At 33.6% G+C, this 25,823-nt stretch overlaps 4 protein-coding genes across 8 annotated transcripts; 2 read left to right on the top strand and 2 right to left on the bottom strand.

Annotated features, from left to right (window-relative positions):
- Window positions 1-1,123: 1,123 nt before the first annotated feature.
- LeuRS-m (Leucyl-tRNA synthetase, mitochondrial) lies at window positions 1,124-6,094 on the bottom strand. Of its 2 annotated transcripts, none has more exons than XM_028300255.1 (6): window positions 5,862-6,094; window positions 5,314-5,766; window positions 2,491-3,841; window positions 1,835-2,070; window positions 1,480-1,719; window positions 1,124-1,397 (listed from the first exon to the last, which is right to left on the bottom strand). In XM_028300255.1, exons 1-6 carry the CDS (start codon window positions 5,961-5,963, stop codon window positions 1,158-1,160), a joined length of 2,622 nt encoding a protein of 873 aa, XP_028156056.1. In that variant the 5' UTR covers window positions 5,964-6,094; the 3' UTR covers window positions 1,124-1,157. The 2 variants fall into 2 exon arrangements, with proteins under 2 accessions (XP_028156056.1, XP_028156057.1); XM_028300256.1 differs by having other exon boundaries at window positions 6,013-6,045.
- Window positions 6,095-8,069: 1,975 nt separating this feature from the next.
- LOC114349788 (uncharacterized) lies at window positions 8,070-10,384 on the top strand. 2 transcript variants are annotated; one of them, XM_028300304.1, is made up of 5 exons: window positions 8,070-8,287; window positions 8,420-8,580; window positions 8,917-9,003; window positions 9,223-9,453; window positions 9,538-10,384. In XM_028300304.1, the coding sequence occupies exons 1-5, from the start codon at window positions 8,201-8,203 to the stop codon at window positions 9,749-9,751; spliced, it is 780 nt and encodes a 259-aa protein (XP_028156105.1). In that variant the 5' UTR covers window positions 8,070-8,200; the 3' UTR covers window positions 9,752-10,384. The 2 variants fall into 2 exon arrangements, with proteins under 2 accessions (XP_028156105.1, XP_028156106.1); XM_028300305.1 differs by having other exon boundaries at window positions 8,096-8,131.
- On the bottom strand, window positions 10,228-12,610 carry LOC114349791 (FUN14 domain-containing protein 1). Of its 3 annotated transcripts, none has more exons than XM_028300309.1 (4): window positions 12,382-12,610; window positions 11,997-12,192; window positions 11,530-11,642; window positions 10,228-10,757 (listed from the first exon to the last, which is right to left on the bottom strand). In XM_028300309.1, exons 1-3 carry the CDS (start codon window positions 12,525-12,527, stop codon window positions 11,562-11,564), a joined length of 423 nt encoding a protein of 140 aa, XP_028156110.1. In that variant the 5' UTR covers window positions 12,528-12,610; the 3' UTR covers window positions 10,228-10,757; window positions 11,530-11,561. The 3 variants fall into 3 exon arrangements, 2 of the variants coding, with proteins under 2 accessions (XP_028156110.1, XP_028156109.1); XR_003655656.1 differs by having other exon boundaries at window positions 10,493-10,757; window positions 11,503-11,642; XM_028300308.1 differs by lacking the exon at window positions 11,530-11,642 and having other exon boundaries at window positions 10,247-10,757.
- A 5,523-nt stretch (window positions 12,611-18,133) lies between these two features.
- LOC114349786 (nuclear speckle splicing regulatory protein 1) lies at window positions 18,134-20,750 on the top strand. The gene is made up of 5 exons (XM_028300299.1): window positions 18,134-18,266; window positions 18,460-18,607; window positions 18,692-18,889; window positions 19,025-19,190; window positions 20,165-20,750. Exons 1-5 carry the CDS (start codon window positions 18,250-18,252, stop codon window positions 20,740-20,742), a joined length of 1,107 nt encoding a protein of 368 aa, XP_028156100.1. The 5' UTR covers window positions 18,134-18,249; the 3' UTR covers window positions 20,743-20,750.
- Window positions 20,751-25,823: the final 5,073 nt, after the last annotated feature.

Below are 25,823 nucleotides of genomic sequence, written 5' to 3'. Positions count from 1 at the left end.
GAAGGCCCTGGTGGATTTGCTCGCCATGTTCTTCACTTAGATCCTTAAGAGTTGTGATAAAATTGTTCAGGTGATTGCGAAGAGAGTGTAATTCGATGTTTATATTACATCCAACCAAAAAAACATGTTTGTAAGTGACTCATACGTTCTTCGATGTGTAAGAATAGTAAGATTTTTTTGGATTTTCCAAAAAAAAAATTAAAATGCCAAAATAACTCATTCCATGTCTTTTTGGAAGATTTGAAGATCCTAAATCTCTAAAACGATCGTTTAAACCATCTTGGCTATATGGTTTTGAAAATTTCGGGTCACATTCAAAATCTCTACCACACTGACAGTTTTCGCCTCAAAATCCTCATGTGAAGTATCCACATGAGGTTCAGGTGACTTTTCAGGTTTGAAAAGACGTCTACATGCCAAACGTATACAAGGAATTACCATTTAGTTCAATATTTTTTGGTTAATACCATTTTTGTTCAAAAATAAAAATAACAGTCGTCGCGATGGTTCAAGGGTTCCTTTCAGATCATAGCGGTTTCGTACCTAAATCTACACATATTCTTATTTGTTTATAAACGTAAAAACTCAACGCATCTTTTCCACACCTTTTGCGGAATTCAAGGCTTATCTTTCATTTGCACTGGGTCCCCAAACTAATTTTTGTAAGCCAATTTTACGAACTTTGTCACATTTAAACGGATTATTTAAACATATCCTCTCCGCAAATGAAACAAAATTGATTTAGATTATTCACACAAACACTTCTTAATGCTACCATATTAAATTAATTATACAAAGAAAACATAGTATTTTTTGAACTGTCGGCGAATTAAGACTGAAATTTAGCATTTTTTGAGTGAAAGCTATAACACGTAAACAAGAGCTGCTACGAAAAAATGGACGGCAGATTCAGAATCAGCGACGTCAAATTAGTAAACATCACGTAATGAAAGTCAATCATCAGCCAAAAGTTGCAATTTTGTTGTTCAGTGTAATATTAGTAGGATAAATTATACATATTATTCGCATTCGTAAACAGGAAAATCGAAGCAGCCAAGCAATATAAAAAAAATACTTATTTTAATATTTACTTTTTATTTATCAAAAACATTAACAATTCGTATATTTCTTACTGCTTATATAATTTTAATTATATTCTAGGAATTAGAAACTTTTACTTTAGAGTCACCTTTTTTACCTTTTTGTTGTCTGTTTGTAGATATATGGAGTATCGCCCGACAGCCAGGATATAATTCAAACTTTGTCCTGATTATATTAGTTTTAATCCACTTAGCAACAGGTTCTTTATTGATCATCATGCCTAAAGCAGTTTCCTGGTTAATTTCTTTCAGATCTATGGACTTTATTTTAATCTCGCATCTATCAGCTCCATCAACCTAAAACGAACGAAAACTGTCAACTCATGAAATTATACAGGTTAAGTACAAAGACGAAAAATAAAGAGGTATGAAACCAGACCTTGCAAAGAAACGAAAGATTATAGTCATCATCTACTTCTGGCCAATGCTGGTCTAAGACACTTTTTTCCCAATCAATATAATTTGGTAAATGGGTAGAGACTCTGTTTGGCGCTGATAGAAATCCGGCCCACAGCTCGGAGCTGAAGTGTGGCGTCACTGGTGACAGCATAATTATTAAGGATGCTAATGCTTGCTCATATTCTTTACTATAGGCAATTACCTCTGCTGGAACATTATTCTGAAATTATAAAAAAAATATGTTTAAAAGTTTTCGTCTAATGTAAAGTGAAACGGGATCTAAGATTTTATTCCTGAACTTGATTAAAATCCCTACTTTGACTATATAAACATACCCTTAAGGTACTTGTCAAACTCTGTAGTCTTGATATGCCAACACTAAGCTTATACGTATATTTGAAGTGGTAAGTAGCAGTTGCTGTGTAATAGTTTCTTGCATCAAGAATTTTTGATTCATGTTTCTTGAAATCAACATCAGCAATGGTTTTAGATACGTTAGATGTTCTATATTTCAAGAAATCTCTTAAGGTTAACCATAAACGGTGCTGCCAATTTAGGACACCAGGTAAAGCTGAAAAAGAAAAAGAAAATGTATTCTTTATCAACATTAGATTAATCAGGTTGGCCGGTGCCGGTGATTTATAACCTTATCGTAACTAAGTTGTCTTATGAACAACAAACAATAATGCCTCACATGAATGCAAATTCATAAAAGAGCAAATATCGTAGAACCTGAGATAAAGATAAGCTAAAGTGGCAATTTTAGATTGTGGAAAACTTGCACTGGCCATGCGCAGCGTGGGAAAAACTCCAACCGATCGCGATTTAATAGTTTACGGAAACTTTAGGCAATATCCAGTATTACATACATTCTTTCTATATTCAATAGTACCAGTTAAGACTTAGCTTAAAGTAATATTTAATATAATTCTGAAGCATGTTGCTAAAAATAACAGAACAAAATTTAACTTATTACTAAAAAAATACTGACTTGCATCAGACCATCGTCGACTGGTGGCAGGAGGAACATCGGCAAGCATAAGAAGTTTAGTTGTATCAGATCCATATTCTGATAGCAATCTCTCAGGATTTTCTCCGTTGTATTTAGATTTGCTCATTTTTTCCCATTGTACTAAAACTGATTCGCCACTTGTTTTATCTTTAAATTCATTGCCTACTTTTTCAACATCATTCGGCTGTAAATATTTTCCAGATGACTTCAATTTATAAGACTGTCCCATAACCATGCCTTGTACTACTAGCTTTTTAAATGGTTCTTCAGATGGTGTCCACCCCAAAGAATGCAGAAAGTAACTCATAAATCTAGCATAATAAAGATGTAAGACAGCATGTTCTTTCCCTCCAATGTAAACATTGATAGGAGTTTTACCAACAAGATGTTTTTTATCAAATGCCTTTTCTTTGTTAGAAGGATCCAAAAATCTATAGTAGTACCAAGATGAGTCCACAAATGTGTCCATAGTATCAGTTTCTCGTTTTGCATTAGACTGACACTTGGGACATTTACAGTTAACCCAGTCATCTAAATTTGCTAATGTTTGAATTCCAGGTTCCACAGCTTCCACAATTGGTAATTCTACAGGTAAATCTTCAAAGGGTACAGGGACTGTACCACATTTTGTACAGTGTACAATTGGTATCGGTGTACCCCAATATCTTTGTCTGGATATCAACCAGTCTTTTAATTTGGAGCTCACATAATGACCGCCAACACATTTTCTTTGTGCTATTTCAATGGCATGTTGATTTTCTTTTTCTTTGTCACACGTAATGCCTTTGTTAATATTTAAGGGTATGTTTAAAGTTTTCGCCAACTTAAAATCCTCCTCATCAAGGGCTGGTGATGCTATATACACGTCCCTTTCTGGGGCATAATTAGCACTATCTGTCACATATACTGGCATTTCTTGAGCCGTTATGGGATTCAAGCATTTAAGACTAGAATTATCCAACTCTATACCATGTAAAAGAATGTTATTATTACTCATAGTAATAAATTCGCCATAGATAAATTTATATGGGTCAGAAGTCCATATATCCAATGACTTGAATTCGTCGCCTAATTTAATTTTAAACGTTACTACTATACCATTACATTCCCCAATCCAATGGCGTTGCAAATTTATAATATCTTTCCAGTCTTCTAAGCTCTCCGATTTTAAGCCATCATAGAGTTTTTTAGCATATTTTGTGGTTTTTATGAACCATTGAGTTAAAATTTTCGATTCTACTTTAGCCCCAGATCTCCAGGAACAACCAAATTCGTCGACTTGTTCATCAGCTAAAACTGTTCTATCAATTGGATCCCAATTGACTTTGGCCTAAAATTTAAAATACAAAAATATTACTTGCTTGAGACTCTGTTGGCTGTTTCAGACGACACAGCGCACCGTTTGTCACCGCCACGGCGCCTCTGCTTAAATACCCTATCATTTATATGGAGCCTTAAACACGACACTACGCCGTGACGGCGGCGATAAGTCTGCACGGCGGCCATCAAATCCAATCTCTTAATAAATTTTATTATTATTATTATTTACTAAGAGAAATTGCGCCAGAACAGGGCAGTTTTGTTAAAGGTAAAGGAATCCGTGAAGAAATCCTCATCGTTCGAGACGATGTAAGTACATTATTGCTTCATTGATTTCTCTAAAGTATTTGACTCAGTGAAATGGCCCACCTTATGGAGATCACTGCAACACATCGTGCACTTGCTCAGAGAACTCTACGTAGAGGGGGCGGGGGCTGGGGGAACTGCTTCAGTGCAGATGACCACAGATCCTCACAAATAGTTTCCATTCAAGCTCGGGTGTACGACAGGGATGCATACTGGTGCGAGTGCTTGTATTCCTCATTTTTATTTACACGGTAGAGACGTGGACAGTATTGTATAAGGTATAAGGGAAGATCTAGCATGCTACAATACTTTGAATATGTCTCAAGTAGTTCAGGGAAAAGTTCACCTATGCGCTGGACTGACCGAGTGAAATCTGTAGTGGGAAACTGCATATCTATCTGACTCCAACATGGAGATGGCGGAAGATTGTGTGGAGAGCTGTATCCGCCTTTACAATCGACATGGTGCCTCACAGCACTATGTATACTTACCTCGATTCTACCTAAATAAAAAAAACTAAGGACAACTGAAGTTGGTGTCTGATAAGGATCAGAAATTGTGAAGTGAATAAATGAAAATGAAACTAATTACAAAACTTTCAAAAATCAACTGCCTTAAGTGGGAATTGAACCAACAACCATTTGTTCAGAGTCTTCATACATTGAACATTAACATTGAACTAAGCAGAAAAAAAATTAATAAATACCCTTTTTAACATTAAAATTAATAGTGTGTTGGAAATGTAAATAATAATAACATAAAAACTTGTCTCTTATGTTTTGTTGGAATATTAAATTTTCACATTATTTTTTAAAGCTTTGGGCTTATTAAATTAATTGTAGAATTCAAATAGTTCTATAGGTACTTATAATAAATAAAGTAAATGTCACATTATATTATTAGCTTTTAAACTTTGGAGTAAAAAATTCATCTATACTAATATTATAAAGAGGAAAGATTTATACCTATTTTTGTATGTTTGTAATGAATAGGCTCAAAAACCACTGAACGGATTTTGATGAAACTTTACAGTATTATTGTTTATAATCCAGAATAACATTATAGGCTATAATTTATGACGATCTGTGACAAACGAAATATCACGCGTGCGAAGCCGCGGGCGGAAAGCTAGTTATTAATATAAATGTCAACTATTTTTAACTGATTATAACATACCTTACACTGATAAGCCAACCCTTTTTCAAATAGTTTCAAAAATATGTATTGAGTCCATTTATAATACTGAGGATCACAAGTAGACAGCTCACGGTTCCAATCAAAATTATATTTCAGACTTTTCAGCTGCTGCTTCATAGAATCTATATTTGTTTGAGTCCAGTGGTGAGGGAGAATGTTTCTTTCGATCGCAGCATTTTCTGCAGGTAGTCCAAAAGCATCCCATCCAATTGGATGTATTATATTTTTGCCATTCAATTTATGAAATCTTGCTATTGTATCAGAAATTGAATAAACTCTAACATGCCCCATGTGTAAGTTACCAGAGGGATATGGGAACATGGGTAGCACATAGTAAGTGTCAACATTCTCCTTAATTTCAGGAGATGATACAACTTCTTTAGCCCAATGATCTTCAATTTTCAACTTGATATCTGTAGTTATGTCAAGATGCTAGAATAAAATACAAATAATATAGGTACAACAAATATATCGTGCGTGTGCCACCAATTTCAATCAAAATACGAAAAGATAAACTTGTTTCTCACCCATAGCCCAAGGCTTTTTTTATGTTTTTCTATTATTTTTGAATTATGTATGTATCTCCAATTTATGAGAAAATTGCGTGATACTTTGAGATAGCTATACATTATTTTACTAAAAGAAAATATCGTCTAAATAAATGTGTTTTCTTCTTACACGGATGTAGATAAACATCGGATGTGGTTTCGAGCAAAAACCAAAATCCACCAAAATCAATCAAAATCGCTCGGTCGGAACAGCTGACCCAAACTGACAAATGACAATACTGACATTTATTGACAGCTTTTTTTTTAATAGAAGTTTTTTACGGCTTAAGCCGGGTTTTCACATTACGAGTTGGCTCGGACCAGCTCGGACCGAGTCGGCTCAGATGACTACTCGGAGCTCGGACGCTACTCGTATCGTGTAAACACCTAATCCGAGTGCACTCGGACGTCGGTTCCATGTAGCTTCATGGTCGGTACTCAATCCGAGCGGACTCGGATCTTACTCAACTTTTCGAGTTGACTCGGATGGTTTTCAGAAAAACAAAATGGCGACTAAGAAAAATACTAACTAAGAAAAAGTGGAGTGAATGCGATACTACTTAATCTAAAATGATTTTTATATGTTTTTGGATCTTCTTCTTCAGTTTCACGTAAAAAAATATCTGATGCACCAAATTCATTACGTCTTAAAACCCATTTTCGGGTCCAAATTGGTCTCTTTCTTCATTCTTTTTCCCTTTCGTGATTCTGAACTTCTTCTATTAACTTATCTGCTACAACTTCTACACCTCTCAGCAGCAAATCACTCGACGTCATCTCGGATGGAGGGATACGAATGTCACTCGGACCGCAGTGAACACTCGATGTGAAAACCACTATACGAGTGTACTCCTATACGACCTAAACTCGTACGAGTCCACTCAGGTCCGAGCCAACTCGAACTGTGAAAACCCGGCTTTAGGATAAAGATCCATACGGTCAATTCTTTGGAAGCCATATTGCAGTGTTTGGTTCAGGGGGCGCCACCATCGTTCAACTATAGTTTTCAACATATGACAAAAATCGGAACCCGATCCGGTCCGGTATTGACGGTGGCGCCCCCCTGCCCAGTCAATGTCACGTAATAACTCTATGATGTCACGGGTGGAACGCGGCTTCAACGCTTTAAGCGCATTACGGACCACGACCACAACACAACCCACCCATACTATTTATTAATCTGTGCAAGGTAGGTTAGATTCATGAAGCTAAAGATAAAAATGGAGGGCAAGCTTGGAACAAAAACTTGAGTCAAATACCTACATATATCTATCTCGCTCTCTGAGGCCCTACCTCTCTTTTTATTGTGAACTGTAGTATTGCTATCTTCTTATTTAAATCTCCTTGTAAATTCTTCGAAATAGCCAATACACTAACCAAATCAGAAGTTAAACAAATAAATAATTAATATTTGAAACCAAGATTACCTAGTTAAATAAAAAATCACAAAATTTTCGGCCATTTAGGCTTAATGTGTTGGCGAATCAGGGAATTACAATCCCAATTCCTGGGAAATCGGTACCATGTGGCAACATCGGCCCAATCCGACCCAACATGGCGGTTGTTTACTATTTTGTTTATTATGCAGTTAATTTCGTTTGAGATTGTTTACAGGAAATAATCATTGTTTTATCACAAGAATTGGTGCAAAATTTTGTAGTGCGTGGTTGCGGTAGTACGTGGTGTCCTGGAAGTGACATAAGATTCCACGCGTAAGTGTTTATTTCGTGATTTCCGACATTGGATCATTGTAAACATTTTTCACATTTTTACAGTAATTTCTTCCTAAAACGTTTTACCAGTATTTACACTTATCATTTAATGATACTTAGGTCAAGAAATAAAGATTTTACATTGAGTTTCATTGAATTTGAGCAAATTTATGTTATTTGTTTATTTAGAAAGAGAGAGTCTGCCCACAGAGAGCGAGATAGTGATACATAGTTTGTGCTTCAAGTAGGTATTCGGAGTGTGGCCTCCATTTTTATCTGTAGCTTCATGGATTTTACATTGGTTTCATTGAATTTGAGCAATTTTATATTTTTTGTTTATTTAGAAAGAGCGAGTCTGCCCACAGAGAGCGAGATAGTGATACTTAGTTTGTGCTTCATTCAAGTAGGTATTCAAAGTGTGGCCTCCATTTTTATCTGTAGCTTCATGGTTAGATTGTTGTCAATGTCAACAATTTGTCACATTTTTGTTGTTTGTGATCATGTGATGGTGCACAGATGTGGTGTTTGGTGATTGAGGTTATGTTGTGATAATTTTCTGATTTGATTTTAATTTTGGCAAAATACATTAAAAAACGAAAACGAAATATGGATACCAAGACAAATAAGATAAGATACCCGAAATCTGTTTTAACATTGTATCTAAAACTTTATTGCAAAAGAAGAAACAAGTCTGTTAGTAATTATTAAACCATTTATTAATAAAGTCTGTTCAATTTAAATCTGAAATATTTTCGTGATTATGTAATTGTTAACTAGCAAAACAACCCTGAGGCTCAGTTGTAACAAAAAGGCATATTGTTTTAGAATAAAATGTTGGAGGGAATACAATCATGGATTACTCTTAGCAAGTCCGAAAAGCAAAAATTTTATAAAAAGTATAAAGAATGCCGGTTAAATCATAAGATTAAATTAGCCAATTACTTGAGCAAGACCCAGCCTTTTATGAAAAAAAAGGAAGCTAAAAGGTAGTTTTTTAACACTATTAACTATTATGTTGTAAGGTAAAGTTTTGTTCGTTTGTTTCAGCCAAATGACGTCCACAAACGTGCTGGACAAAGGCCTCACCAAGAATGACATTCTCATTTTTCTTATATTTGTAAAATTTGAAATGTAATGACTATATTGTCATTATTTTTTCACATACACTGCAAGTCAATAATATGAAAGTGATGATACCTACTTACAGTATACTTTATTCGAGATGCCAATGCCATTAATGGCTCAATAAAGTACCTCAATTGACTGGTATCTAATAAGTCCTTTAGCAGTATGAAACTGATTATTTACCTTTTGATTTTTAGTTATAACAAAACAACTGGTGGTAGTCAACCCAAAAATGATCAACGAGAAAATCCCAAAAATGTGACAGAACAACAACAATGCAACAGGTTAGTGTCACTGATTCCATGACCCTGCAAACAATGCTAAAGAGACCAAACAATATTTATAATTATTTAACTGATTTTATGAGTAGCAAACAGCCAGCTATTTAATGTATAAATGAAAGTCATGTCAGACCCAATGATTTAGGAAATTTTTCAACAAAATATCACTAATATTAAATGTGTGTAACATATCGCTAAGTAAACAATGTGAATGTAATACAGTGACCAAGCAGTATGGGAGGAAGCAAAATTGGAAGGATCTGTAGAAGAAACTGCTAATGATTTGGAAGAATCCAACAGACTAGATCCTGAAACCAGTATTGAGCACAACCTTGACATTGGTGTAAACAATGATGAAATTATATGTGACAATCCTTCAAATACGGAAAGCAGTTCGCCAAGTAGGGATCAATCAAGGCCTAAATTGGCTGAACCAGCTCCTCCTAGTGTAAGGTAAATGCATACATATTATTTTATAACACAACAGTATTTTTTATAATGCTCATGGCCTATACTCCCAATATCTTTCAATTTCAGAACCGCAAGAGAACTTTTTGAAATGTTAAGAGGTACAGGTAAAGCTGAAGTTATGAATGAAGAATCATGGGCCAAGCTGCCAAGTCAACAGAAAAGTCGATATCAACGTGCTCTGCGATTGCTCAAATGTGACTACATCCAGAAGTATAAACAATACTTAGAAAGTTTATCTTCAAAAGAACTTTTCCACTGTTATAACAACTTTTTCGATTGAATATAGGGCCTCTATCCAGAAATAAATATGAGAATTAGTTTTGGAAAGAACTTTTCCATTGTTACATTTTCAAATGATTTAATTTTCATCATTCTTCTAGCTGTGCCTGGGATTTCATACGCGTAATAATAGTTTAAATATTATTTCTCCCTTTTTGCAAAAAATTATGATTGTAGCCTCTTGAATGTTTGATTTTTGCTTAGCATATCATATATCTAAATTGGTGTGGTGACAGGAATCAGAGGTGGAATTGTGTAGTGTATTATATTTATTATTATATTGTGTGTAATAAATAAATAAAGCAATCGTAATCATTTGACAGTTCAAACGTACGATAAAGTCAGTAAAACAAAGCTTTTGACAGAACAATCGTATGTTATGAACTATCAAATGATAACAATTGCTTTACACAATTCCACCTCAGGAAACCAAGGACAGAATTAGCAGAGATACAAATTAAAAGTAAACAATAAATCTCTTATGATTACATTTATATTACAAATAAATATTATACAATATTCAGGACTCAGGAGCAATTATATCTAAATATAAATACTTTTACTTTTTCTACATCAATCTGGGATATGATGCTAAATAGGTGCAGTAATGAAGCCCAAAAATTTTGTGAACATTTTGTATTAAATAGTGCAAAACAGATGAAATTACCAAGCTTATATTATTTAATTTTTTACCAATTGTTAGACAACATACCTACATTAAATTTTTTCTTTTCTTCTGTGATTAAATAATTGTGATGAACATAAAATCTCTACTTAATAATTAGTGTTCGTATAAACGAGTATAGCTGGTTAAACTTAGTAACTTATTTTCCGCAAATGAGTCCAAGAGCCATTCCAGCAAAAAATGCTGCTACAAACACATGAGTTTCAGTAGCGCGATAGTGTTCATCCCCAGTGAAGTTGTGATACCAACGTTTAGCTTTAACTTCTTTTTTCTTTAACAAATCTTCAGCTTTATCCAATTTGCGATCCACAAATCGTTCTACCTATAACAAATAATATTGATATGTTACAAACATTACAGATAAGCATAACATGTCTATGAGAAAGCTGTTGTTACCGTTCAATATTGCAGAAAAATGGACTACATCTCATACTCTTTTTTTTATATCAATTACCTAAATATGTCTAATGAGCATACTTTGGTGAGTATATAAATTGTAAGAATAGAAATAAAAAATATTCCCTCACATTATGTACTTTTTATTCTTTTACCCTTGCATGCTTTGCCATTATTTTTTTATTGTGATAATACTATAGAAGAATACTATAGCAATAACAGGGTTCGAAAATATCCGATATTTATAATAAATATCAAAATATCGGATATTTATGATATATATCCGATATATATCAACTTTGATATATATCAATTTTGTATGAGAGCCATAGTATTATTTTATTGTATTATTCATGAATACTATTGCATATGTGTTACATAAACATGTTTTTAATGTTTTTAAAACTTAAAATCAGACAAATAAAGCAAAAACATAAAATATCTTTCAAATACGGCAAAATCAACTAAAAAAATAAAAATCTTATGTCAAAAAGTACAAATACAGTAACAAATTTTAAAAGTTGATATATATCATCAAAACCGGCTTGATATATATCGGATATATATCCGATATATATCTTGATATATATCCCTTGATATATATCCTCGAACCCTGAGCAATAATGTGACTTATTGCATTAAATAAATCCCACATACTCCCAGAAACTCACCATATCAATTTATTATAATATCAATACCTAATGTATAATCAAATCCAATGTTATAATATTCATGATGAGGCGATACCAAATAAAAATCCTCCTGTAAACCCTGCTGAATAATATGAATTATCTTTGACAAATAATAATACCTGGAACAAAATGCATGTTTTATAAAGAGTGTCAAAAATAATAAATGTCCCAAAGTCCCAAATATTATCATTTTTTGTTTTAATTTCAATGGAGAGCATCTCGAGTGGGATAAGCAGTACTAAAAGCTTTATATTTCATGGGTGATTCTCAGTTGTTACCAATGAAGGTCAGCTTTCGCCAGGTACAACACTGATAAAAACATCCTAGTGGTTATGAATGAGTTTGGTAGATATTGACTAGAATAATAGGCCTTGGCATAAAAGTAAACTTAAAGATCATGTCATAGGGTTCAAAATGTGTTCTGTGGATGGTGACAACTGAGAAAAAAATGTCATCAAACCAACACAACTTACTTTTTCAAACCAGTCTGCAGATTTTCCTGTTGTTTCTTTTTCAATTTTATCACTTATTTTGTCAACTTTTTTGTTGATTTTCTCCCAATTTATATCAATGTATCCTTTTTGGCTCGCTATGTGCAGTAATATTACTCCTCCACCTAAACCAACAGCAGCAACTTTTCCAATTTTCATGGTTATAAATCCAGTAATCCTGTAAAAAGATTGAGAGTTAATTAGGTAATGTGTGAGGGTCTTTCCATAGTAGGTAAATTTAAAGTGTGTGTACCGACAAAACTGCAGTAGATCAAGGATGAAAGGAATAAAGTTTTCATGATTTAGTAAAAGTAAGTACAAAGAAATCTGAAAATGTATCAATGCATGTTAGACACTTAAAACTTACCATCCTGACGCAGTTCCTAAAATTAGCTGCTTTGTGGCCGAAGTTTTTCCGATGTCAGCAATGGCTTTTTCAATAAAATTTTTAGCATCATCAACGATTTTCTTGGCATCTTCAGCTGAAGAGTCTTCAGTTTTGGGTTTTGCCATTGTTAATTATTATGCAACTATTACAAATGGTACTCAAAATGCAGTAGTCGTTCGTCTCGTCACAAAACAAAGAAACACAAAATTTGTCACTACATAGGTATATAATATAGATGACCCACGCTGAACTGTCCCGCCAAACTCAATGACAGGGGGGCGCTACCATCGTTCAACTATATGGTTTCCAACATGGTAAAAATCGGAACTAGCGATTCGGTATTGACGGTGGCGCCCCACTGTCAATGTCATGCACAGGACAGTTCAGTATTTTGGAACTATAGTGATCTGTGATTTGTCACCACGGCACCACCAACCACAGATTAGTATGCCACCCACAGACTAGAGAGTATAACCCATAAAGTTAATATTCCGAAGGAATATTAACTTTATGGTATAACCATGAAGCTACAGATAAAAATGGAGGCCACACTCCGAATACCTACTTGAAGCTAGAGATGGGTAGTGGGTAAAAACCCATTTCACTCGATTGGGTTAAAACTGGGTGATTTGGGTAAAAACCCGGTTTTTACCCATTATCACCCATTCTGGTGGGTGAAAACAAAAATAGCGTTTTTTTAAAGTGAGAAGTGGTATTTGTTGCTAAGGGGGCGTTCTAGTGTTATAGGTGTACCAGAATCTCATGGCAAATAGGGAAAATAAACTTTGTTGAGAGCAATACTGGGGAAATTGGAATAAACAATCTTGATACTGTTTAATTTTTTACTTTTATGACTTTAATATTAATGAACATGAAGTACGAATATACATTTTAGGTAGGTATGTGTATGAAGAATGTTGATAAACATCAGGTTTTTAACATAGGAAAATGTCTTGGAATTTAAATAAATCGTATTATTACTTTAAGTATCTAATTTTATTATGCATCATACTTTTATCTTATCACTTCATTCAGAACTAGAAAACGATTATAAGAACTCCACTTGCATTTCTTGTTCTTCAATAGATAGATGATCAAGATAAAGAGGTATTGTAAATAAATTGCTCTTCCAGCATTTCAATTGAGAAGTTCCTGATGTTAAAAACACTATATTTCGCTGAATGGGATTAAAATATATACCAAAACTAAAAAGACGGTGAAGTTTTTTTTTTAAATCGATCAAGAGTCTGAGAAATAAATTATTTATACAGTGTGAGTCACGTTAAAGTGTACATATGAAAATAGATAAAACTAGACCTATTTTTATCGACAAAAAAGAGGTCAAAAATTTTTTGAGATTTTTTTTTAATTTTTTATAGAATTTTTTTTCTTCCAATTACTTATTGTAAAGAAAACGTAATAACTTTTAAACTAAGCGGTATATCCTGATAAAATAAAAACAGTAATAATGCTAAATAACAGGCGATACTAAAAAAATACATAAAATACACAAAAAAGGCCAACAAATAATAAAAAATGATACTTTTTGAAAAAAATCTGCTTAAAAATTCGTGTTTTTTTGGTTATTTGATAAATTTCTCCAAAAAATGCCCCTATAACCGGTGGTTTTTATTACTTTGTATTATTCTCTATCGTATTACCTTCGTAAAACCAAAAATCGCATGTCTCTATCCCTATCACAACATTTGCTATGATCGTTTGAACAAAGGCCTGCCACAACATTATTCTCCGCTACAGGTAGAGACAATTTTAATTTTAACTAAAATGCTTATTTTACTACGAAATCTTTTGTTTTTATTTGAAATCTAACTTTTCTTTATCAAAATTACAAATCTAGAGCCATTTTCAGTTTCGTTCTTAACGAAGCATTGAATGGCGCGCCCGGAGAGGCTTAGTTCAAACAATTATTGCAAACGTTGTGATAGGGATAGAGACATGCGATTTTTGGTTTTACGAAGGTAATACGATAGAGAATAATACAAAGTAATAAAAACTACCGGTTATAGGGACATTTTTTGGAAAAAATTATCAAATAACCAAAAAAACCCGAATTTTTAAGCAGATTTTTTTCAAAAAGTATCATTTTTTATTATTTGTTGGCCTTTTTTGTGTATTTTATGTATTTTTTTAGTATCGCCTGTTACTTAGCATTATTACTGTTTTTATTTTATAAGGATATACCGCTTAGTTTAAAAGTTATTACGTTTTCTTTACAATAAGTAATTGGAAGAAAAAAAATTCGATAAAAAATTAAAAAAAAAATGTCAAAAAATTTTTGACCTCTTTTTTGTCGATAAAAATAGTTCTAGTTTCATCTATTTTCATATGTACACTTTAACGTGACTCACACTGTATTACCTACATATTTTCGCGTGGAACTGAAACATAGGCGGTGCCGTTCTTTTTGTATATGGCCAGGTCTGGGATATTTAAGAAAAAGGTTACAAAATTTTACTAAGAAAGAATCTTAAGTGACCCTAGCTGAAAAATTAAAAACTGCTAGATTTAAAAAAAATGAACCTGTCAACAGCACTGGCTGGATCAGGGGTGATTTACTGTTTGTACTCCGAATGACTGTCGTGAATACACCGATCAAAATGGCGTGTATAGTTATGCGCAACTTTAGGGCCCTGTAACTTATTTATTTGTAGAGATATTTTCATGATTATTTCACAATTATTATTAGTTTTACTTATATTTATTTCAGGTTTATTTAAAAGAAAAAAATGGAAACTTCTCCATTATTCAATCTTGCTTGATGAAATCTTTTTCAATTTTCTTTACATGGTCATAATAACATCTGCACCAATTTATGAGATATACCTGAAAACCCCGATAAAGCAGCTATCAAGTAAGAATAATATAAAAAACACAACCCTCCTTCTGACGCAGTTGGGTAATAAACTGAATGTATCAAAACATTTAAGTCCAACTTACTGTCAACTCGACGACGCGCTCTAAAATCAAAGATTGACTTTGAATTATGCCTTATTTTACAATTCACATTGAAAACAATATGCGTTGCTTGAACTTTTTCGACTTTTTCAGAAAAATAACAAATAGTCAAGAAGAGATTCCAAAAATTTTGCAGCGGCTGACAGATTTCATAATTTTCTTTGACAGGTGACAATTAAACCATAGACAATTGCCATATGAAAAACACACTTTTCCAATATTTTTGTTTGCCATGAGATTCTGGTACACCTATACGTAATGCAATCTGGGGGGAGAGGAGGTCTTGAAAAACGTTACAATGCGTTACAGTGGCGGAAGGGCGGTTCGATTTCAAGTTTTTAAGCAGAAGTACTTTGTAGTTGGTGTTGTTATTTGTAACTTTATACCGTAATGTCATCAAAGAGAGAGTTTGGCATCTTTGACATCCCCCCCCCGCCCCCCCCCCTCCATGTCCTTGCCATGATCACAAATTATTGTGTTCCTACTAAATTTCTTCTAAATCGGTTCAACGATTCTTGAAATAACACCATTTTATAAAATAATTGGTCACATCATTATAACGTGATCAATTTTACGATTTGGCCACGATATAAATGCATATTAGTGTTAAATTTGATTTAATACTTATTAATCAATAAACTTAAATGAGAAAAATTCAATAAAAATAAAGAAAAGATACCAATTGAAATAATTATAAAATTATTTGTTTTCACCCGGTGTAAACACCCACGGGTGGAATGAAACGGGTTTTTATTGGGTTTTTACCCGGGTGGAAACCCATCTCTAACGTAGGAGACACTACCATCTCCATGCCCCCTCTTAAGGGTCCTCGGCCACTAGACACGGGGTTGTTTGGTGGCCGCTAAAGGAGGACCCGTGGCGGCGGCGCGCGCATGTGTTCACGCGCACCGTTAGCGAAGACCAGGGGAGGTACTACTCCCCTGAAGCCAGTCGTCGCTTGCTCAAACAGAGCGAGGCACAGTCTGGGGCGGAGCCGCGAAAGAATGTCTAGGCCGTCTAGCTCGGACAATAACTCGCAGCACTGTCCCAAAGACTTCGGGAGGACACCGTCAGGTTTTAGTGAGTAGGCCCTGCCCATCTGGCAGGGAGAGCCTTACATAACCCACTGGTTCCCCCGGGCCAGTGGGTATGCAATTTCATGCATTTCCTGACGAAACGAAGGTAAATTAATCATAGCATGATATGATAGGTACTTGTTCTTTGTTTCAGCACCGTCAGCAACATATTGAAAAAACGGGGAGTGGTGGATCTTCATACAAAGAAAAAAGAAGCAGTCCGAAAACTCAGTCATACGACTGGGGCGAGTGCCCCATTTGCTGGGATAAGATGGGCAGTAATCCTTTAGCTTCTACAAAATGTGGCCACGTCNCGGCGCGTGCGCTTCGGAACCTGTTCTGACCGCGTCATCAGAGTGAGCGACGTATGGATGGTTTTATTCAATACGTTGCGTATGAGCAGGCAGGTATAATACATAAATAATTTTTTAATGTTCATAATTTGTGTTTCGCTATAAATCTTGGAAGTGGATGTGAGGTACGGATAATGAAATAATAATTTAATGATTTTATTTTGTAAGACTTGGAGTTCGGATATTTTTGTTTTTGAAGCACTACCCCAGATTTCAACAAGGTATATTAGGTGGGATTTTACAAGTGAGTTGTATATATTGTATCTTGATTTGCGGGGTATGCATCGTACTATGGGGCGTAAAGAAGCCATTAATGCGGAAATTTTTTTCTTAATATGGTCAATATGAACGTTCCATGTTAAGTGGCTATCTAAATAAAGACCTAAATATTTTTCGTGTTTTTTTTCTTGTAATGATGTAGTGAAGATTGTCAATGGGTTGAATGGAGGTATGTGCTTATTCTTCGCTTTAAAAATAATGTATGAAGTTTTAGATGCATTAATTGTTAATAGATTTTGTTGCAACCAGGTTGTGAGAGTGTCAAGATCATGTTGGGCATGTGAGATTAGATTATTCATGGATGGCCCAAAATAGAACAAACAGGTGTCATCAGCGTATAAGGTAATATGACCGTGTAGTCCAATTTTATCTATACTATTTATCTACACTAATATTATAAAGAGAAAAACTTTGTTTGTTTGTTTGGTTGTAATGAATAGGCTCAAAAACTACTAGACCGTTTTTAAAAATTCTTTCACCATTCGAAAGCTACATTATCCACGAGTAACATAGGCTAAATTTTATTTTGGAAAAAAATAGAGTTCCGTAAAATATGTAGGTAGATGTCCACGCGCGCGAAGCCGCGGGCGAAAAGCTAGTGTAGATTAAAAATAGCAGGGGGCCTAGTACGGATCCCTGTGGAACCCCGTAATGAATTGGAAGAGTTCTGCTCTGGCTATCGCCGATTTTAACAATTTGTAGCCGGTCATTCAGGTAGGAGGTGAACATTTTGAGTGCGTTGCCACCGATCCCTATCACTGCAAGCTTTCTAAGTAGAAGTTCATGGCTCACGGTATCGAACGCCTTACCAGTATTTACACTTATCATTTAATGATACTTAGGTCAAGAATAATAAAGATTTTACATTGAGTTTCATTGAATTTGAGCAAATTTATATTTTTTGTTTATTTAGAAAGAGAGAGTCTGCCCACAGAGAGCGAGATAGTGATACATAGTTTATGCTTCAAGTAGGTATTCGGAGTGTGGCCTCCATTTTTATCTATAGCTTCATGGTCGTCACGCACGTACGTCAGGTGTCAATGTGTCATGTCAGGTCAGGATTTTGGACTGTTTTGGACCATTTGGACGCTGTGTTTGTAGTTTTTAAAATCGCGTATAATTAATTTTATATAAAATTTCGCATTTTTGTGAGTCTTCTTAACATGTCTTCTAATAAGAAGTGAGTTTATAAATGTTTTTTTAATTAAGTAACTTTGTTAAAAGCCTGTTTTGGTGAGGGAAGGTTTTTATTAAGTCCTTCAGTAATGCTACAGCGAANAATGCTACAGCGAGTCCAAACACAAGTTTACGATTATGAGTAAAGTCCCTTTATTATCCAAAGGTACTTACAAGTCAAATTACATTTTTTTTAGGTATGGGCTTATTGTACCCGAAAAGCCCAAGCAACCATCATTGGTCTTTCAGGCATCAAGGAATGTTTTTGGAGATGATTTGGACTCAGATGATGAATCAAATAAAAAACCTGTGCTACTACAACCTAGTCATAATATAAATCGACAAGTAAGTGACCTAATATTTATGCAAAATAACAGTTCCTAAATATTTTTGTGATGACATGATTTTTATATTGGAACTATTTTATAGGCTAAAATTGCCCAAAATAAAGCTGTAGTTGAAGATCCTACGGTTTTCCAATATGACGAAGTTTATGATGCAATGAAAAATGAAAAAGAAGAAAAAAAAGTGAAAGATAAGGAAATTAAAAAACCCAGATATATTGAAAATCTTTTAAAATCAGCAAACAAAAGAAAAATTGAAAATGAAAGACGTATTGAACGACAGGTCAGTATTTTTTTTTTATTTTGTGCTGTGCTTGGTTCTTACAATTTTATCTCTAGACTGATATGTGTTTAGATTTAATATACATGTGTATTTTGTGTTACATATACCTAATGAAACATTTGAATTTCTTCATAGATCCAGAAAGAAAGAGAATCAGAGGGAGATCAATTTGCAGACAAGGAAGTTTTTGTAACTTCTGCTTACAAAAAGAAACTAGAAGAAATGAGTTTAGAAGAAGAAAAAGAAAAAAGGGAAGAATATCTAGAAAGTATTGGAGATGTGACAAAACAACGAGATTTAGGTTTGAAAAAGTTATACACTGTGTAAAAAATATGTCATCTCTCATGTTTCTACAGTGCTACTTGAAAGATATATACAGGGTGTGTCGTAAATAGTGGTCCAAAGCAAAGTTCCTACTACATGACTAGCCGCGCTATGAAACCGCTGGGAAGGGGTATCTTTGTTCAACAATAGCTTTGAAACAAATAGACGTAGACTAATAAATTTACAATCGTTTTATAGAATAGCTCAAATACTAATAATGCAATGCAAATTAAACATACCTTAACTACCCGGTTTTTCTTGTGTTGTAAAATAATTGAAAAAGAAGTTAAAAAAGTTATGTTTTTTTCTAATTAAATCCATTCTTACTCCCTTAAAATGTATGAAACTTGTGTCTGTTTTCTACTTCTACTTATAGATAATTTTATTGGCTATCGCTGATATAAATATTTGCTTATTAATGTTAAGTTATCCATGCTTTCACTTGTTTTTGAACGAAGAGGTGAAAACTAAAAATTAAAAACTTAAAACTTTGTAATTTTGCGAGAAATGGGTCAAGCCCCAAATGGCAATGCCAGATTTTGTATGGAAGTCGAACGTCTTTTTTTTTTCGCGCGGCCATTGACCAAACTTTGTTTTTTGATTACAAAATAGTGTGATAAACCAAACTTACTATGGCATGTATACCTCTAAACTCAGTCTGAACTTCTAATGCTCGTAACCCAGTTCAGACTGAGTTTAGAGGTATACATGTCATAGTAAGTTTGGTTTATTACACTACATATTTATTTTGTAATCAAAAAACAAGGTTTGGTCGATGGCCGCGCGAAAAAAAGACGCCAATTTCCGGCAGTCTTTTGAAGTATTTTCATCGATAAAATTGTCCATAGATTACGCCCTTAAAGTTTGATCACTACATGCCCGGGTCCACATTGTATAGTTCTAGTGGTGAGGAAAAAACAGATTGATCTTAGTATTCTTTAATTTTTTCAGGTGGATTTTATCGTCACTTGTATGAACAGAAGCTAGGAGTACAGAAACCTGTTGAAACTGAGGAAAAACATGTATTAAAAGAAGATTTTAAAAAAGCCAACAAAGATATTGAATCTGGTAAAAAGGATAAGATTAAGGATGGTTCAAAGAAAAGAAATTATCGTAAAAGAAAATCTTCATCAGATTATAAAAACCACCTATCAGAAGGAGAACTTGAAGATTCAGATGAAGAAATCAATCGCATCAACCTTGATGACATTAAAATGGCTAAAAAAGCTAAATTAGATAATGCAAACTTAGATGCTGATTCTGACTTTTCTATAGATGAATCTAGTGATGAAGATGAAAAAGTTGAAAAAAGTGAAAGCAAAGGAATTAATGAAGATGTCTTTAAAAAACCAGAACCAATTGAGAAAATTGAATGTAAGGAAAAAGTTGATGAAACTCCTGATACACAACCAAAAGCTGTAACTAAAAAACCAAAAGTTAACATTTGGCAAAAGAGAACTGTAGGTGAAGTGTTTGAACAGGCTTTGAAAAGATATTATGAGAGAAAAGCTGCCAGAAGTTTAATGTAATAAATAAATAAAAAAATACTATAATAACACATAAATTGTACTATTATTTACTTCTGTGATGATGTTATCTATCCTACAATAAAGAAGTAATTGAGAAATGATATTTTTTATACCTCTTACTTATTTAGGTAATAAACTAGGTAGGCGAGATATTTTTAACCCTTTTCTTGGCATTGTGCATTTAAAGATACGTTGACCAAAACAAAAATATGGGGGAGAAACCAAAAACTATTTTCAAAAGTTTTTTTTTTTTTTTTTTTCTTGGCTTTCGCGGTTTGCGTTTAGCCACAACGGTGTGGGAGAAAAGGTTAGGAAACGTTTAGGTAAAAAACAAACCGAAGTGGAATACAAAAAAGGATGAGGATCAGGTTGGAAGGTGAGAAGTTGAGTATACAAGAATAAAATATATAAAGGATAGGATATTAATTAACAGTTCATTAAATACTTTACAAATTAATTAAAGTTTAATATTATTTAAAATTAAATACTCAGAAATACANAGGAATAGCTTAAGGTTTTGTAGTAATTTTCATTTAAATAACTAATTTCTACTAACAAATAAACCATGTTTTAATTTACTAAAAAGCTGGCAATGTGCACTTAAAGATACATACTATATTTCCAAAACTACATACCTAAGATTTTTTTTCGTATTTTTTACATGATTTTTACTCGTCATAAATCCAATATTTATAGTGCAAATCACAAATATTAACCAAAACCGTCGTTGCCAAGTATAGGGTTAAATGACGGTTGGCAGTTAATAGTTATGAAAGGGAGAAGCCATATGTACCATCGCCAACAGTGTTAACTATCCATTGCCTGTCATGTCGTCTCGTTCTATCGCAAAGAATCGCCATTTGATGAGAGCGAGAGCAAAAACAGAAATGGATAGTTAACAGTGTGGCCGTGTGTACAACTAATGACCCGAACATGCAATCAATGGAGGTTTCCAATTTTTTTCTTTTAATCAATCTGGAAAATATAAGTAAAACTAATAATAATTGTGAAAGAATCATAAAAATATCTCTACAAACAAAAAAGTTACAGGGCCCCAAAGTTGCATATAACAAATATTTCACGCCATTTGATCGGTGTAGTTACGACAGTCAATCAGTAAATCGCCCCTGGTCAAGTGCTGTTGAATGATCCAATTTTTTAAAATCTAGTAATTTTTATAGTGTTTTTATTTTTTTAGCAAACTAGTCGTATCTCAAACTAATTTTTCGAAAATTATAAATAACTTGAATAAATCGAACTGCCTAAGGCGGGAATTGAACCCACGACCTTCCGCTTGCCGGGTGACTGCTCTTCCAACTCATCTACTTAGACACTGGATGAACCCGTCGAAATTTTCGCCCTAGGCAGTTCGATTTTTTCAAGTTATTTATAATTTTCAAATTAGTAGTTTTTAATTTTTCACTCAAGTTTCTATCTTAGTAAAATTTTGTAACCTTTTTTTAACATATCCCAGACCTGAGCCCCGATTACGGTAACTTTTAACGTCTACAATCCAGACGCGTTTCTGATTCTGCAATACGATTGGTCAAAACAGCTGACGTACGCTGTTGAACGACCATAAAATCAATGACATAATATTATGTCATTGATTTTATGTCATGATAATAAGTTAGTACCAAAGTCACTCACTAGATGGCGTTAAGAAAAGTCCAGTTTTTTTTTAGGGAGTCGCCGTTCTTCTCGTCGGGTTAGTCCCAACGGCCCCGGTGGATCTGCCCCGTCAACGGGGTGGATGGGAAAAAGTGTTTCAACGACCCCGGTAGTCATAGTCTTAGCGTTCAACGGGGTGGATGGAACACATCAAGTGTCAACCACCCCGGTATATCGTTTAACGGGGCGGATGGATCAAATCAAGTTTCAACCACCCCGGTATTTCACTAAACGTGAAGGATGACACAGATCTAAAAGGTTCCACCTCGGTATTGCATACCGAAAATAAAACCTGTTAATAAAATTAAAAAAAAATAATAATCAGTTTTATTTAACAGTCACTGTTTAAAAAATCTTCAGCATAAAAATAAGTTTAATTGTTACAAAATATTATGGTCATAAACCTATATAGATTACATTTAGAATCACAGATGCGCAATTGCATTAATCAGTCAATATTAATAACACTCTAATAGTCTAATGTCATAAAAATTAACTCCAAAATTGTTACAAAATATTATTATTATTCAAGAATCACAGATACTTTGATTGATGAGATTGGTGAAAAATAAAATCGAATAAAGAAGATGAAGAATTTAATTTGAAGAACAAGTGAAATAAATCGAATATCGGAGAATTTTAAAGAAGACAAAGTGAAAATGGAAAATATGCTGGCTGCCGGGCGTAGATGGTGCCAGATGGAGGTTTGGTGATGTGCTGGGCGCTGGAAGAGTTCGAGTCAGATGTTGGTTAATTGCTGGCTGCTGGGAGAGTTCGTGTCAAGGTGATGAGTGCTGCCGGGTGATAAAACTCGAGCAAGAAAGGTATTATCGGAAACATCAAGTAATATTAATTTTACACTTTAATCGGTCTTCATTGGTTAATCAATTAATAACTATCGTAAAGTTTCTAGATAATTTCCTACTGTCATTTGGCTATTCAAAAATTCCTTTGTTTTTTCTATAATAAAGTCGTCCCAAAGTGAAGACTCCTGTAAACGATTACACTGCTGAGATACTGACAGATTTTCTACTTGTTTTGAAATCACTTCATAATAGGAGGAGGCTGAGCAGTGTGTTTAACAACTCTATGATATTCGGTTGCTTTTTTTAATTGTTTTATTAAGCTTTTTGTGCCACGCCTCAAGCATATTAGTAGTCCGGTGTCTCTCTCCGAATACGCACCAGATTGGAATAAACTCGTCAGTAAAAAATAAACTCGTCGTAAAACCACTGACTGAGCATATATTTGCGGAAAAGCTTTCTTTTTCCATCGTCAGGGCTCTGAGCAGCTTTGTACCACCAACCGTTAAAAATTTGATTTTGAGGCAAATGAGGCAGTACAGCACACTTGGCAAAATCAAATTTTTAACGGTTGGTGGTACATAGCTGCTCAGAGCCCTAACGATGGAAAAATCATGCTTTTTGTTGTTATTATTTGTTAGTAATAGTAGTTTAAGAGTTACTTTTAATTACATTAAAGTGTTTATTGACTTATTAATGTTATTGCGCATCTGTGATTCTAAAACTAATCATCATAATTCGTTACCGTAATATTTTTATGTCAATTTTAGAATACTTTTTTTCGTTATTAGTGATTTATTTAAGTTGTAGTTTAAGTTCTATTGTTAATCAACACCTCATTAATGTAACGACGTGTCTGTGATTCTTAAATAATAATCATATGATTATTATTTAAGATTTTGTAACAATTTTAGATTTCTTTGTTATTATTTGTTAGTGATGAGTTTTAGTTTTGTCCAGTAGTGGACGTCTTTTGGCTGAAACGAAACGAGGAGTTTTAGAGTTACTTTTTATCACATTAGACTATAAGAGTGCTATTGACTGATTAATGCAATTGCGCATCTTTGATTCTAAAAATAATCTTTAAGTTTAACTGATTAATGTAACTACGTATCTATGATACTTAAATAATAATATTTTGTAACAATTTTGGAGTTAATTTTTATGACATTAGACTATTAGAGTGTTATTAATATTGACTGATTAATGCAATTGCGCATCTGTGATTCTAAACGTAATCTATTGGTTTATGACCATAATATTTTGTAACAATTAAACTTACTTTTATGCTGAAGATTTTTTAAACAGTGACTGTTAAATAAAACTGATTATTATTATTTTTATTTTATTAACAGGTTATATTTTCGGTATGCAATACCGAGGTGGAACCTTTTAGATCTGTGTCATCCTTCACGTTTAGTGAAATACCGGGGTGGTTGAAACTTGATTTGATCCATCCGCCCCGTTAAACGATATACCGGGGTGGTTGACACTTGATGTGTTCCATCCACCCCGTTGAACGCTAAGACTATGACTACCGGGGTCGTTGAAACACTTTTTCCCATCCACCCCGTTGACGGGGCAGATCCACCGGGGCCGTTGGGACTAACCCTTCTCGTCAGAGTAAATATATTCTTTGATTAGTATACAGTGTGAGTCACGTTAAAGTGTACATATGAAAATAGATGAAACTAGACCTATTTTTATCGACAAAAAAGAGGTGAAAAATTTTTGAGATTTTTTTTAAATTTTTATAGAATTTTTTTTCTTCCAATTACTTATTGTAAAGAAAACGTAATAATTTTTAAACTAAGCGGTATATCCTGATAAAATAAAAACAGTAATAATGCTAAATAACAGGCGATACTAAAAAAATACATAAAATACACAAAAAATGCCAACAAATAATAAAAAATGATACTTTTAGAAAAAAATCTGCTTAAAAATTCGTTTTTTTTTGTTTATTTGATAAATTTCTCCAAAAAATGCCCCTATAACCGGTGGTTTTTATTGTTTTGTATTATTCTCTATCGTATTACCTTTGTAAAACCAAAAATTGCATGTCTCTATCCCTATCACAACATTTGCTATGATAGTTTGAACAAAGGCATACCACAACATTATTCTCCTCTACAGGTAGGGACAATTTTAATTTTAACTAAAATGCTTATTTTTCTTCGAAATCTTTTGTTTTTACTTGAAATCTAACTTGTCTTTATCAAAATTACAAATCTAGAGCCATTTTCAGTTTCGTTGTTAACGAAGCGTTGAATGGCGCGCCCGGAGAGGCTTAGTTCAAACGAACATAGCAAATGTTGTGATAGGGATAGAGACATGCGATTTTTGGTTTTACAAAGGTAATACGATAGAGAATAATTCAAAGTAATAAAAACCACCTTTTATAGGGACATTTTTTGGAGAAATTTATCAAATAACCAAAAAAACACGAATTTTTAAGCAGATTTTTTTCAAAAAGTATCATTTTTTATTATTTGTTGGCATTTTCTGAGTATTTTATGTATTTTTTTAGTATCGTCTATTATTTAGCATTATTACGGTTTTTATTTTATCAGGATATACCTCTTAGTTTAAAAGTTATTACGTTTT

This window comes from Ostrinia furnacalis, unplaced genomic scaffold, assembly GCF_004193835.3.
Source record: "Ostrinia furnacalis isolate ACB-3 unplaced genomic scaffold, ASM419383v2 OfSCF0710, whole genome shotgun sequence".
Taxonomy (NCBI): domain Eukaryota; kingdom Metazoa; phylum Arthropoda; class Insecta; order Lepidoptera; family Crambidae; genus Ostrinia; species Ostrinia furnacalis.
Note: the sequence above shows the minus strand (reverse complement) of the source record. Positions and strands in the feature narration are given on the sequence as shown.